Genomic DNA, 13,754 nt, shown 5'->3' with positions numbered 1-13,754 from the left:
TCATTTTGTTCCAAATTCCTGAAAAATTGTTAAAACATCATCTTGTCGATTAGTTACTTCTGATATTAATTTGTAGTAGTATTTCACACTCCTCGTGGGAACGACCTGTACTTTCCATTGTTCTACTAGTTAGACACTGTGCACTTGCAGTAAATTTCATTGTAGGTTTCCCAACCTATCATATATCCATAGCACCAACAATAGTAGAAGAAAAACTGTATTCAGTTTTCAACCCCAACACGACCTTCGCCATCATATTGCTTTCCACGATAAATAGTGCATTTGGTTTTGTTTTGCTTCGGCTTAGATACTTTGGCTGGCATTGTTCTCATCCTATTCCTCTTACAACTAGTCCTTGGAACATGCTCTGGGATAAAATGACAGTAAAGAAAGTCGAAACCTTCGCATCCAAAGTTGGTGATTACCCCGGCATATCCGCTAGCATTGTACCAATCCAAGAAATTACTGATCCGTTCTGACTACATGATTATGAAAAATAACTAAATAAATCAGATTGTGTGTGTGTGTATATATTGGTCCGGTCACAAGATAAGTATTACCAAGCGATTTATATCCTAAAATAATTTGAGTTATAGTTGAGATGGTTTATGTATAGAAAAAAAATGAACCATACAAATGTGCATAAAATGTTACCACGGTTCTCTTATACTCGACTGGGTCCAGAATTTCACTGCCTTGGATGATTGTTTCATTTAGGCCAGACACTTGCAAATGCGATTGATTCAAATAATTTCTTGTATCCAGCATGCTCTGATACCTTCTGCCAACCCTTTCATATCGATGTAACTTCCAGGGATATGGTCCCGCTCGATCCATTCCTTAGACCCTACTTCCGGTTTATATTGAACCAGGCACTTACATATGTATTTCTGTTTTTTACTTTTTTTTCACGTCAACTTTAAACTTAAATACTTTACGCTTTCTGATGGTGGTAACCAAGTTGGCGCATGACTCTAGTTGGGTTGTATAATGTGTACCCACCGCAATAAAACACGGGTCATGGTACAAATAAATTGGTTCTTTTTCATAAACATCTCTCAGATCGTCATATGGGTCAAATTTCACATCCGTATTGTCCTCCCACTTTAAGTTATCCAAACGAAAACCTTATGCGCACCAAGTCTCGAGCTTGAATAAAAAGGCAATGCAAGAAGTTCCCCAAATGCAAGAAGTTCCCCATGAATACCGAGAAACATCATTGACATCTTTAAACAACTGAAGGTATTTGGCGTCCAACAAGTTCCCTTCCTATCCGGGAATATCGTCGTACCTAGTACGAACATTAATAATATCGTAGAAGTCCACTTGATTTTGCTCGGGGATAGAGGAATTGGTATTTTCGAGCTTCCCTTAAAACGATCCCTCAATTCTGTTAGTCTGAAGAATTTTAATCTCTTTTCGTTATTCTTATTTGTTTCTCCATTAGGGTTTTTCTTTAGGAAATTTAGCAACAACCTTGAACTTAATCTCCATTTCGGCGTCATTCCATCTAACGAAATTTAAAACCAACTCTTTTCAAGAGTTTCCAATCAATTATGGGGTTATACCTGGCATCTACCAAATCTCCAACCATGGAAACCCAAAATATGGACAACGTTTTTTGGAATTATTGCCATTTCGCCAATGGGGAGATGAAATGTGTCAGTCTCGAAATAAAACCTCTCCACGAATGCGGAGATGGCAATTCTATCGACCTTGTGATGGGCAGCTTTAACTGCATTTTATAATCCCGAGTTGAGCACAATTTTTTGAACCTCCTTACATTCCTTGTCCAACTACCAACTTTACATTGTTTCATAGAGATCGTGGAGCTTCAAAATTCTAGCGTCACTTTCAGGATCCTCCACAATAAAAATACATTGGTCAATACGTGTAATATTTCAATACAAAATTATAGCTTCACCATCACCCAGTGACGCCAAATTTAGGCAGCGATGCGGTCTGCATATCCAAATAGGACTTCGTCATTATCCCTAGGTATCCCATCACCAACCTCTTCAAGTGGCAACAACTGGTTAACAAAGTTTCTCTTCGTATTTTTCTTCTTTTTGGATAATTTTTCGTCCTCTTCTAGTGAATGTGGTTCCTCAATGTCTTCATCATCAACTTGGTCATCAAAGTTATCCGACTGTTATTCCTCGATAAATATTTCTGTTCCACCAACATTAGGCCGTGAAGGTTCTACATCATTGGGTGAATCGGAATGTTATGCAATTGATTCCATGACAACAATTTCTTCCACATTTGAAACAATTTTTCCATCGGATCTGTAGTTTAGCACCAAATACTTTGGTTGTAATCACATGCTCCTTCATTCTGTAACTGGAATCCAATGTTTTTTTTTAATTTACTATTAAAAGGTAATGGCTAACGTCATAACTGACATAAATAGACAACAATTCAAATTGAGGGAATGACAGTTAATTGGTTACTACTGTGCGAGTGGGGAAGTTAGGGAATCAAAACGATTTGGTCTCTCCAGATTCTGGTACTTTCAAGCTGAAAGCACAAAGAATACATAACAGAAAACTCATATCCCTTTTTCGGTACACAGATATATTGGTTTGTTGTAGAATAAACCATGACTGAAAAACAGTTGCGGCCAATGCCCTGAATCAATGAAGACAATTTCTGTCAAAGATTTTGAATGAATCAACGGCTTGGGAGTTGGGATGCACAATATTCCTGATATTTGTCTTACCTTTATTGACCAATCAAATTAAAGGAGTCGGTTATAATGTCAACCTTAGTTCCCGAACTAAGCATTGTAATATTTTTTTTTAAATAGACGAGTTTCATGTTCGATAGTGTTGTTCACTAAATAGACGAACAACCTGCAACTATCCATGGCCGATATTAACCAAATTCTAAAGAAATTTTACAAAATCACTCAAGTCAAAACAAAATTAAAAAGATGATGGAAAATCACATGGGATTTCATGTTGGTGCCATTTATTCCTTTTACCTTTATCTATTCGCCAAAAAGGGTGTTTCTCCTTACCTTTTTTCGGATCAGCTACAAAACCATAATGAAGTATTGTTTCGATTATCAATATGGTTCATTTTTCCACAGTTTTAATAATGAATAGAAGGATGGTTCGGGTTATCTTCGACCGACAAACTTCTTCGAATTTAAAGAATAGTTCAGAAAAATTTTTCGATAGTGGAAAGGTTCGCGTAGTTGAGGATTCTGTAGATGTTATTCAAAGCAAATACACCTATTTTAGGATAAAAAGTACAAATGTAATATGAAAAATTTATAGATAAGATCAGCATTTGGCTTTTCAGCTGAAACATCCATTAGCAATTTAGCATAATCATTTTTGGCTGCAGTTAGTAGGTTTAAAGGCCGGCAAACCAGGTTTTCATGCAGCCATTAGTCTTCTTTTATCGGGACTGGGTTAGTCAGCCCAAATTTGTTTAGAATACGCCCAAGGCCCCAAACCCATAAATTAGGTAAACTATCGCTTCATTTTTGCAAGAAACAAAGAAACTGTGACTGAAAGGGGGAAGCTAAAGAACAATGGAGGAAGGGAAGCAAGTTTGCGAGGCGGCGAGTTCAGGCGACTGTGCAAAGTTAAAATCACTCATAACTGGTGGTGCAGATGTCTGTTACTTCGATGAAGCGGGTTTAAATCCACTCATGCACGCAGCTAAAAATGGACACGCTGAAGCTGTAAAGATTCTACTAGAAGCTGGTGCCCCATGGAATGCTTTATCTCCTTCTAATGTCTCTGCTGGTGATTTCGCTATGGATGCTGGTCATCAAGAAGCATTTGACCACCTTCTCAATGCAGGTATCTCCTTACTAAACATTCCACAGGGTTGAAAAAAAATGGGCATTTTCGTGTAACCTGTTGTAATCAAATTAACACATTGAATAGAAATTTATCGACTTAAATCCATTTAGTTTTGGTTTAGTGTTGATTCTGCATAAATTTGCATAATTCCTTCAGAAATTCTTAAACCCTAAACAGTAAACCCTTAAAAGGAAAAACAAAACAAAAAAAACGTCTGAAACAGCAGTCATGTGTCATTGACTTTATTTCTTGCTCAGGGATTCAAGCTGAATTGGTCTTGGGAACAATTGCTAGGGTAGAAAAGAAAGATGGTGATTCTAAGGGAGATTATTTGGAAGAGAGGGTTAGTTTTAGTGAGGATAAGCTGATGGACTCTGAAAGCAAGGCTGTTATGATGGCTTGGGAGAAACCATTGATGGAGGCTCACGCAAAAGCTGTTTGCTCAAATGGTGGTCACATTTTGAATGTAGGGTTTGGAATGGGTCTTGTTGACACGGCTATTCAACAATATGGACCTGTTAAACATACTATTATTGAGGCTCATCCAGAGGTTTATAAACGTATGCTTCAAACAGGATGGGGTGAGAAGGAAAACGTGAAGATAGTTTTTGGGCGTTGGCAAGATGTTCTATCTCAGTTGGAGACTTATGATGGTAAGATTTGAATTATGTGCTTTCAAGAAGTAAATGGTACTCATTTATTGCTGATTCTTTGATCTGAATCCTACTTCATCATTTACAACATATCATGATTGTAGGTGTAAGATACAATTTTATATAGAGCCACTCTCCACTGGTTTACATGGCTTTCCCAGTATTAGGCATGCATGGGAATCCAAGTCATGATAGTCCAAACTTTTTTGTTTTCCTGGATATGGAAAATTATAATGATGTACTGAAACTTAATACATCTTTGCGCTGAATTGTGTTTCTCTACTGTTTTGTGATGCCTGATACCCCATTAATCCCAATTCAGCTTGTCTATCTCTCTCTCTTTCTTATCCTTAAGGGTTTGCTGTGCTGTTTTGTTAATTATGGCAGGGATATTCTTCGACACTTATGGTGAGTACTATGAAGACTTGAGGGAGTTCCATCAACATCTACCTACATTACTGAAGCCCACTGGGATCTACTCATTCTTTAACGGTCTTTGTGGAGGAAATGCATTCTTCCATGTGGTTTACTGTCAGTTAGTTGCTCTGGAACTCGGGAGTTTAGGCTACTCTACTCAGTACATTCCATTGCCTGTTAAGGACTGCTTAGCAGAAGAAATCTGGGAGGGTGTGAAACACAAGTATTGGCAACTAGATACGTACTACCTCCCTGTTTGCCAATCTGCAGAAGATACAGAATGATGTTTGATCCTCGGTCAAGAACAGGTATTAATATGAAGGCATGCCCGTTAATCCTAACTGACTACTCCAGGCACTGTTTTCAGCTAAATGTTGTTTCAGTATTAATTGTCATTGAATCCTGCATTTTGGAGTGCATCTGCAATTTTTGTAACATTTCAATTGGGAGATCTGCTGTGGGTTGGTACCATATAAAGTGATAAATGTTTAAGGTCAATATCCTTTTTTGACATCACTGCTCAGACTTTCGGTTAGTTCTATTACCGTAGAGAGTGAATCTTGGTGTATTGTGTGTGGTGGAGTGTCAGAGATAAACTGGAAAATGTTAGGTGGTATGTTGATCCATTTGTTGCAGGTTCACAAGGTATTGTTTTCTTTACATTTTAAAATATTTCATTGAAGCTCCACTTTACCTTAGTCGCACTCATATTCCAACCTATGTGTAATGGAGTTTAGAATTCCTTGATACTCCATTATGTACAGTCTAAATTTCCTTGAAGAGTGTGGCAGGTCTGAAAAGGTACATACGAATACTATGCTATTTGAACATGGCTCAGTTTATTCAGCGGTAGCAGTTGAACTTGCATTAATTGTTCTGTTCTGACTAAAATTTCTTTAGCAGCCTTCATTGATCAGCTTCAAATGCAACGCAAGTTTGAACATGGCTCAGTTTATTCAGAGTAGCAGTTGAACTTCAATCGATCGTTCTTGTTATGACCGTATATTCCTTAGCAGCCTTTATTGATCAGCTCCTGAATCCACATACAACATATAATATCTGAAGGGAAGAATGAAATCCATAGATTCCATACTATATTAAGATGATTACCTTTTTCCTAAATTTCACAAGGATCAAAATCTTTGTTTAGGTGTAGCACCAGGAACTGTCAAGTGGTGGTTAAGAAATGCCTCTCCTGAATCATGACCAGTGACTTCAAAAGTCTTCATAATCAACACAGATAAGAAAATGACTCGTCTTCTCCTTTCAACTTCAACACACGGCATTTTCTCTAATTCCCCCAATTGTTAATTACATTTCTCATAAAAAAATATTAGTAGGTCATTACAGATTAATTGACCGGGTACAATATCTCTTAACCTGAGAAATGTATCTTTCAAGTATCAAGACTTAGAAGATGTAATCTCATTCCCAAGAAACACAAATTAGAACTAAGACAAACGTGCTGACTACTAACCATATATAACTGATTGTTGACTAAAACTCTATGGTGTAAATGCTCCACTCAAATTATTAGATGCTGTTTTGCACAGCACAGGCATTTCTTTTTATGTCACCCTTTGGAACTTATTCATTTTTGGAAGACAGGAGCTTAGTTGACAAGGAAATAACACTACCAATATTTGCCAAAGAACTGATATGATATCTTTTGATATGACTTGCTCTTTTGATGTATCTGCAAATTTTCACCACCCTTCATATTTCAACTCTTTCTTTCGTGAACTGGGTTAGGTCTGCTTAAGAATTGTAGTATCCGTCGAGTTTGCTGCAAGAAACTAATGAATTTATAATCATTGCTTATAGTATAAACAGTTTCCTTGCGAGTTTGAGATAATCTAAGCATGGATTTGGAAGGTGGGATTCATAGAAATACTATCAAGGTAAGAATATCGGTATTTGTTATTACAAGCAATATTTCATCTGTACTGACTGTTTTTCTTGGTACATGAATTTGTGATGTTACTTGTTCACATGTGTTTAGCTATTTTGAGCTTTTAGATCATCAAGGGATTGTTAGTACTACTAGTGTTGAATGCACGTATACGGGCCGTGACTTCAATTCTGGTTTCTCAAGATCGAGAAAACAATGCCTTGATAACTATTTCTGAACCTCATGGCCTTAAAGGCCTACAGAAAGGTGGACTTTTACATCAATACCACTGGCTTTCTATATAAATGACCTCATAGAAGATCATATGGTTCTAGGAGGTGATCACCAGGAATTAGAAAATAAAATGGCTGGGATTATGTTCACCTGTGACAACCGTATTATTCCTAAATTAGGATTATGATCTGTAGATTGGCTTGTGATCAACACTTCCTTTTGGCTGTGGTAGTGTTGTCGATAGTTTGTCTTATGTAATTATCAATAAGTATGGTGTTTTGGATTCTTTTTGATTGTATAAAATAGATTAAGCCATCTTATTTAACAGTTAGATTTTGTTGTTTTTATTGTTGGTTGTGGTGCAGAAGGATTCATGGATGACAGTACTGACCTTGGCATATCAGAGTTTAGGAGTAGTTTATGGAGACTTAAGTACCTCACCACTTTATGTTTACAAGAGCGTATTTGCGGAAGCCAATGAAAAGATAACTACAAACGAGGAGATATTTGGGGTTTTATCATTTGTTTTCTGGACAATCACTCTTATTCCTCTTATCAAATATGTGTTCATAGTACTCAAAGCAGATGATAATGGCGAAGGCGGGATTTTTGCTTTGTATTCTAAGCTGTGTAGGAATTCTAGAGTTGGTTGGTTCTTACCCAATTCTCAGGTGGCTGATGAGAAAATTTCTACATACAAGAAAGACAGCATTACTTGTCAGCCCTCTTTCAATGCAATGGTGAAAGCAACATTAGAGAAGCATAAGGTGTTACAGATTGTGCTGCTTATTCTCGCTTTGGTAGGAACTTCCATGGCAATTTGTGATGGAGTTTTATCACCTGCGGTCTCAGGTAAATTTTATTTTGGGTGCGATGCTCTTGTTTCCACTTTTAATTTAAACTAATAATTTTGAGCTTTATTGTGCAGTTTATTCTGCAATATCAGGTCTCGAGCTTGCTATTTCGAAACACCATCATAGATGTAAGTTCTCTAATATTGCCCATTTTCTTGTTACACTGTTGCTTGCTATTCTAGCAGCTAAGTTTCATTTTATTTTATTGGTGCCTCGATACTTTTAAAGTGCCATAACACCATAGCTGCATATAGAAATTCATGCACATGAAGAACCATTAGGCGTTAGCAGTGAAAGATCTGTAAAATGATGAATATCTTAGCTTCAATTACTCTTTATGTATTGTGCTTTGCAGATATAGAACACCCTCTAGCATGTTTCATACTGGTCTGTTTGTTTGCTCTCCAACATTATGGCACCCACCGAGTAGGATTTCTTTTTACACCGGTAGTCATAACATGGCTTTTATGCATCAGTGGTGTTGGTCTTTATAATATTTTCTACTGGAATCCTCAAGTTTACAAGGCCTTATCTCCGCACTATATGTATATATTCTTAAAGAAGTCGCAAAGGGGACGATGGATGTCATTAGGTGGAATACTATTATGTATTAGAGGTAAGTGATTTTTTAGTTAAATGACAAGAACTACTTCATGTCCTTTGCCTATAAAAATATGTTTGCTTTATCCTCTGTTGTCATAGGTTCTGAAGCCATGTTTGCTGATCTTGGACACTTCTCACGACTATCCATTAAGGTATACTACAGAACATACTTTCCAGCCTTTTTATTTTCCCTTTTAAAATAAAATAAAATTGAGCCTGCTGAAAAGCCTAGTTATAGCTAATCCTAAATTTGTTCCAATCAAAACAATTACTATTGGTCTGTAATTTTATTCTTTTTGATAGACTATACTATACTACTGTTTTGCAGATTGCTTTTACCTCTTTTCTTTATCCATCCTTGGTTCTTGCATATATGGGGCAAGCTGCTTATTTATCTAAGCATCATGGCAAGCCAATTGGTTTTTATGTATCAGTACCAGGTATATTGGATTCAGTTCGCCTCTCTTCTTCTTCTTCTTTGCCTAGAAGACATATATTATTATACCAAGTGCACTTGTGCTAAGTCAAGAGGGACTATTTGTAACATGTTACAGATAGCATAAGATGGCCAGTTATTGTCATAGCTGTACTTGCTGCAATTGTTGGAAGCCAAGCCATCATCACAGGAACTTTTTCAATTATTAAACAGTGCCATGCCTTAAATTGTTTCCCAAGGGTGAAAATAGTCCATACATCGTCTAAGATAGGTGGTCAAGTTTACATCCCAGAGGTCAACTGGACTTTGATGGTGTTGTGCTTGGCAGTTACAATTGGTTTTAGGGACACCGCAGCCATGGTTAATGCTTCAGGTAGGGCCTTGGATTAACTCTGCAATCACTTTCACATTTTTAGCAAATTTATCCATGCTATGAACTTTTCATTCACTGATATCACCAATGAGATGACACATTTCTTTTCATTTGGCAATGTTAGGATTGGCAGTTATAACAGTCATGCTCATTACTACCATCCTGATGTCTCTAGTTATGGTCCTCTGCTGGTACCAGAGTGTGTTCTTCGCCATTTGCTTCATATTATTCTTCGGCACCATTGAAGCGCTCTATTTTGTGGCCTCCCTCGTCAGGTTCTTGAATGGTGCATGGGTCTCATTAGCACTCGCATCTGTCTTCTTTGTTATCATGTACACATGGCATTATGGCAGTCTTATGAAATATGAATCTGATTTTCACAACAAGGTTCCCCTAGACTGGCTCCTCGGCCATGGGCCCAGTCTAGATTTTGTCCGTGTGAAGGGAATTGGCCTTGTGCATACTGAGCTGGTCTCTGGAATACCTGCAGTTTTCTCTCACTTTGTGACCAATGTTCCAGCTTTCCACCAGACATTAGTCTTCCTGTGCATCAAATCTGTCCATGTCCCCTATGTTTTGCCCGAGGAAAGATTCCTCGTTGGCCGAATTGGCGCAAAAGAATTCAGGATTTATAGATGCATTGTGCGGTATGGGTACCGTGACATCCACAAGGACAATATAGAATTTGAGAAGCAACTTGTTTGTAGTATAGCGGAGTTTATTCATTCGGGGAGAGAAGAACAGGCTGTAGGAGTAGGGGTACTGCATCATGATGACAACAGAATGACATTGGTCGGGATATCTTCAGCACATACTGAAGGGATTCGGATATGGGAGGATGAAGAGGAGGAGCCTCTCAGAGTTCCAAGTCCAGTGGAAATAAGAGAGTTACAATCTTCGATCAAAAAAAGAGAGTTGCAACCTTCAGTGGTCCAGCGTAAAAAAAGAGTGACATTTTTGTTGCCTGAAAGTCCAAGAATTATGGATAGAGATACACAAGAAGAACTGTCTGAGCTGATGGAAGCAAGGGAAGCTGGGATGTCGTTCATTCTTGGGGACTCAAATGTAAGAGCCAAGCGAGGCTCAAACTGGATCAAGAAGCTACTTATTAATCATGGGTATGATTTCTTGAGTAGGAATAGTAGAAGGGCTACTAATGGACTTTCCATCCCAAGTGCAACTACTCTTGAGGTAAGAATGGTCTGCCATGTTTGAAATCTTGATTCAGCCTAGTATTATAACTATCATGTGTATATTTAATGTAATATGTATATATGTATATCATAGATGAACTACGAATCCGAATGGAATGTGCACTGATCTTTTCTTCTGAACAATCCTACAATTTTGTGCGATTCTACTACGCATGGAGCTCAACTGCTATCTGTCACTTATGCCTCTTTATTTTCACTTCCTAAACAAATGATAAGTCACAGTAGTTCATGAGAATAAGAACGAAGTACTGTATGAAAATTGTACTGAAATGCACAATACTCCCCATTCTTAAGTAGAATACGGGGCCTTTTCCAAACCATATTAAAAGACTGCAACTTGAGAACAAATGATTACTGGACAAGCATATCTCTAGGCAGAATCAATTTTGTACTTCCTGCCAAACCGTGTAAGAATGGTTATGCTTTGTTAAGGTTTCCGACAGAAAATGAATTCTTTCCATCACTTTGAAAAGTTATAGCCTTGAAAGAAAGCCATAATGTACCTTCAGTCAAAATAGACTCATAAACTTCATGTATTCTTCCAGAATACCCAATCTTTTTGGTATATATCTTATCCAATTGCTAGATATGTAGAATCAAACTATCGGTTCCGTGCAGCAAAAGTGGCAGGATCAGAACACCAAATGTACATGAAAACGGAAAGCCTAGTTTTTCCGCAGCATGCAAGTTCAGTACTGGAGAATCACGTTCCTTAATGTAGAGTCACTTCAAACGGAAAAAACTGATTGGAACTTGCTAAATTTTCTAGGTTATAAAAGGCTCTAATTGGACGCTACTTACTCTTAATACATTACATATATCACTCTTCCGGTAATTACATGTAACATCGCATCGTATTTCAGCAGTTACTTCAGATTTTAAAACTTAATCTAAATTTTATTCACTAACAGCCCGTTTGGTTTGGGGTAATCCAGAACTCCGGAATTTGATTCCAAGGGAATCCATCCAATTCCCCGAACCAAACAGGTTTAACGGCCTCAGAATTGGATTGTTTAGGAATCCGATTCCCCGATTGCACTGTTGGAGGAGCGGAATAGAATCCAATTCCAGGGAATTAAAGATTATGCCTTCCGGAAATTACGATATTGTCCCTAACATCAAAACCATGAGCGTACAAATTTCTACTTTCATATTCTACGAATTCTTGCATCAAAAATAAAAATTCTACGAATTTTGTGGAGAAAAAAACGTAACTCGAATTGGGACATCTACCGTGAAAATTTTTTCTTCTTCTAGGTCGTTATATTTATCTAAAAATCGCTCTCTTTATTGGATTGCAGTTTTCATCAAAACCCTAAGATCAGATTCCTTCGGGATTAGTTATATCGAATTGGTAGTTTAGTCATTTACAATGATCAGATTACCCGGTAATTAGATTAGCTCAACCAAACATTAGTTTTCAGTGTAAGGAATCTTTTTCCGTGGAATTCAATTCTAGAAATTGGATTACCCTGTAATTCAATTAACTAGCTTTCAATTCTCCCAACCAAACGGGTTGTAAATTAAATTTACTTTAAGTGTCAAATTTCGGACTAAGTTTTGTATAATGGCCTGGGGTGTTTTTTGCAGAGAAACTAAGCAAGGTGCTTGTTCGGAACATGATTCTGACAGATCAAATGAATGAAGTTATTAGAGACCCAATTGACCATGAAGATGTTGAAGAGAAGAAACTTTATCTGCCATCTTGGATTCCTCACCCACGCACTAGGATATATTACCCAAAAGTCCATGAAGAAGTAATGAACGATGTTCCTGATGGTGCGGCTTCATTTGGACAAACTTATCGGTTGAGGAATGTTAAAGTAGTTGAAAATCCTTTCTAGATGGTTCCTCGTTTGATCATCCACTTTATTTATTTTTGACTCAGAAAGGGAAAATATATTGAAAAATCAGTCTACCACCAAGAGAGTGGAAAGACGAAATAAAAAAAGAAACAAACAAAGCTCAGTAGAGCTCTAAGAGAAGAAAGAAAAACTATCTCATTGCAACAACATCCCAGTGATGCAAAACTGTATTTAAAGAGTAACCTGAAAAATGTCAGTAAAAATGTCAGTAACAACAATGTCAAGGTTATAAATGAAAACCTTGACATTGTTGATGATTGAGTCCAAAAGCTTGTATCTTCCATTGAATAGTCCATCATTCCTTTCAATCCAAACTGCCCACCAAATTGCAAAGGGATAAATGTCCCAGATTCTTTTCCTAATAGTCTTCACAACACATTTCTTCCTCCTCCATACCTGAATAATATTTCCAACAAAATCTTGAAACACCCATTGCATGTTGTAATAATTCAAAAATAATGCCGCACTGACCTTGTAGTTTCACAGTGCCGGTAAATATGTTGATTTGATTCGTCTGCCTTTTTAAAAAGCAAACACCCATTAACCACAAATGAATTCTTGTAAGAGTCTAAGGTTGTAGCTGCGTTGTAACACAATGTCCATATGAAAATGATAACCTTCTGTGGTATTTTTGGATTCCACACAGATTTATATACATTAATTGGAACATAATCAAACCCTCATCTTCAAGTGCTTTATAACACCCAGCCACAAAAAACCATGATTACTTGCTGTTTGAGGGTGAAAACGGTTTCTGCTGATTGCGGTAATTTCCAGTGTGTGGGTGAGAAACGAGTCTAAAACCTAAACAATGTACTGCAAGGGAGTACTTTAGATTCAAGAGATCAATCTGTACAAATCCGGCCTAAACCAAGAAATGGTCGTTCCAGACTTGCTTCGGCCACAAAGAGGAGGAGAAGGGTTGGTTTTGGGGAGGGAAGCGAAGAGAGTGTTGAGACCAGAATAGTTGATCCTGGAAGAGTAGTTTTTTTGTGACTTGCATCAGAAAGTGGGAAGCTAACAGATGGGAAAGATAGCAAACGTTTTCTGAGTGTTGTATGCTCCTGACCAGAACTTGTTGTTCGGTGGAAATAGGTAAGACCTATTTATACAAGTCGAAGTGAAACGTACTCTGGCCTCGTAATAAATGGAAAACGGATGAGTAAATAGGAGGAGGTGGTAACCGGTAACGCCTGGAATTGATGTTCCATAAAAGAAAGCGTTTTACCATTACTCCCTGTATTTACTAACCGCCTCATCTTTATGACACTGTCTTGTAACGGGCGTAGTGTACTTTGCACACTGTAAAAAACCAAACCAATACCCAATGAGCATCCCCCAGTTTGTGACATGTGTTGATGTCTCGAGTGTTTTCGTGGAAAACATGTAGCAT

General features: G+C 37.5%; 2 protein-coding genes across 3 annotated transcripts; both read left to right on the top strand.

Annotated features, from left to right (window-relative positions):
- Positions 1–3,514: 3,514 nt before the first annotated feature.
- LOC113289222 (protein arginine N-methyltransferase 2-like) lies at positions 3,515–5,568 on the top strand. Its single transcript, XM_026538422.1, has 3 exons — positions 3,515–3,818; positions 4,079–4,474; positions 4,862–5,568. The coding sequence occupies exons 1-3, from the start codon at positions 3,545–3,547 to the stop codon at positions 5,173–5,175; spliced, it is 984 nt and encodes a 327-aa protein (XP_026394207.1). The 5' UTR covers positions 3,515–3,544; the 3' UTR covers positions 5,176–5,568.
- A 996-nt stretch (positions 5,569–6,564) lies between these two features.
- Positions 6,565–10,605, top strand: LOC113289221 (potassium transporter 6-like). Of its 2 annotated transcripts, none has more exons than XM_026538421.1 (8): positions 6,565–6,792; positions 7,382–7,868; positions 7,945–7,998; positions 8,226–8,486; positions 8,573–8,625; positions 8,802–8,913; positions 9,028–9,282; positions 9,416–10,605. In XM_026538421.1, exons 1-8 carry the CDS (start codon positions 6,754–6,756, stop codon positions 10,495–10,497), a joined length of 2,343 nt encoding a protein of 780 aa, XP_026394206.1. In that variant the 5' UTR covers positions 6,565–6,753; the 3' UTR covers positions 10,498–10,605. The 2 variants fall into 2 exon arrangements, with proteins under 2 accessions (XP_026394206.1, XP_026394205.1); XM_026538420.1 differs by having other exon boundaries at positions 6,754–6,792; positions 9,407–10,605.
- Positions 10,606–13,754: the final 3,149 nt, after the last annotated feature.

The sequence above is a fragment of the Papaver somniferum genome, chromosome 6 (genome assembly GCF_003573695.1).
Source record: "Papaver somniferum cultivar HN1 chromosome 6, ASM357369v1, whole genome shotgun sequence".
NCBI lineage: Eukaryota > Viridiplantae > Streptophyta > Magnoliopsida > Ranunculales > Papaveraceae > Papaver > Papaver somniferum.
Note: the sequence above shows the minus strand (reverse complement) of the source record. Positions and strands in the feature narration are given on the sequence as shown.

Bases quoted from the DNA above. Each gene is read 5' to 3' on its own strand.
- LOC113289222 (XM_026538422.1), top strand. From the start codon at position 3,545: ATGGAGGAAGGGAAGCAAGTTTGCGAGGCGGCGAGTTCAGGCGACTGT. The intron at 3,819-4,078 runs GTATCTCCTTAC...TTTCTTGCTCAG, and splicing joins TGACCACCTTCTCAATGCAG to GGATTCAAGCTGAATTGGTC. The intron at 4,475-4,861 runs GTAAGATTTGAA...TAATTATGGCAG, and splicing joins TCAGTTGGAGACTTATGATG to GGATATTCTTCGACACTTAT.
- LOC113289221 (XM_026538420.1), top strand. From the start codon at position 6,754: ATGGATTTGGAAGGTGGGATTCATAGAAATACTATCAAG. The intron at 7,869-7,944 runs GTAAATTTTATT...TTTATTGTGCAG, and splicing joins TTTATCACCTGCGGTCTCAG to TTTATTCTGCAATATCAGGT. The intron at 7,999-8,225 runs GTAAGTTCTCTA...TGTGCTTTGCAG, and splicing joins TTCGAAACACCATCATAGAT to ATATAGAACACCCTCTAGCA.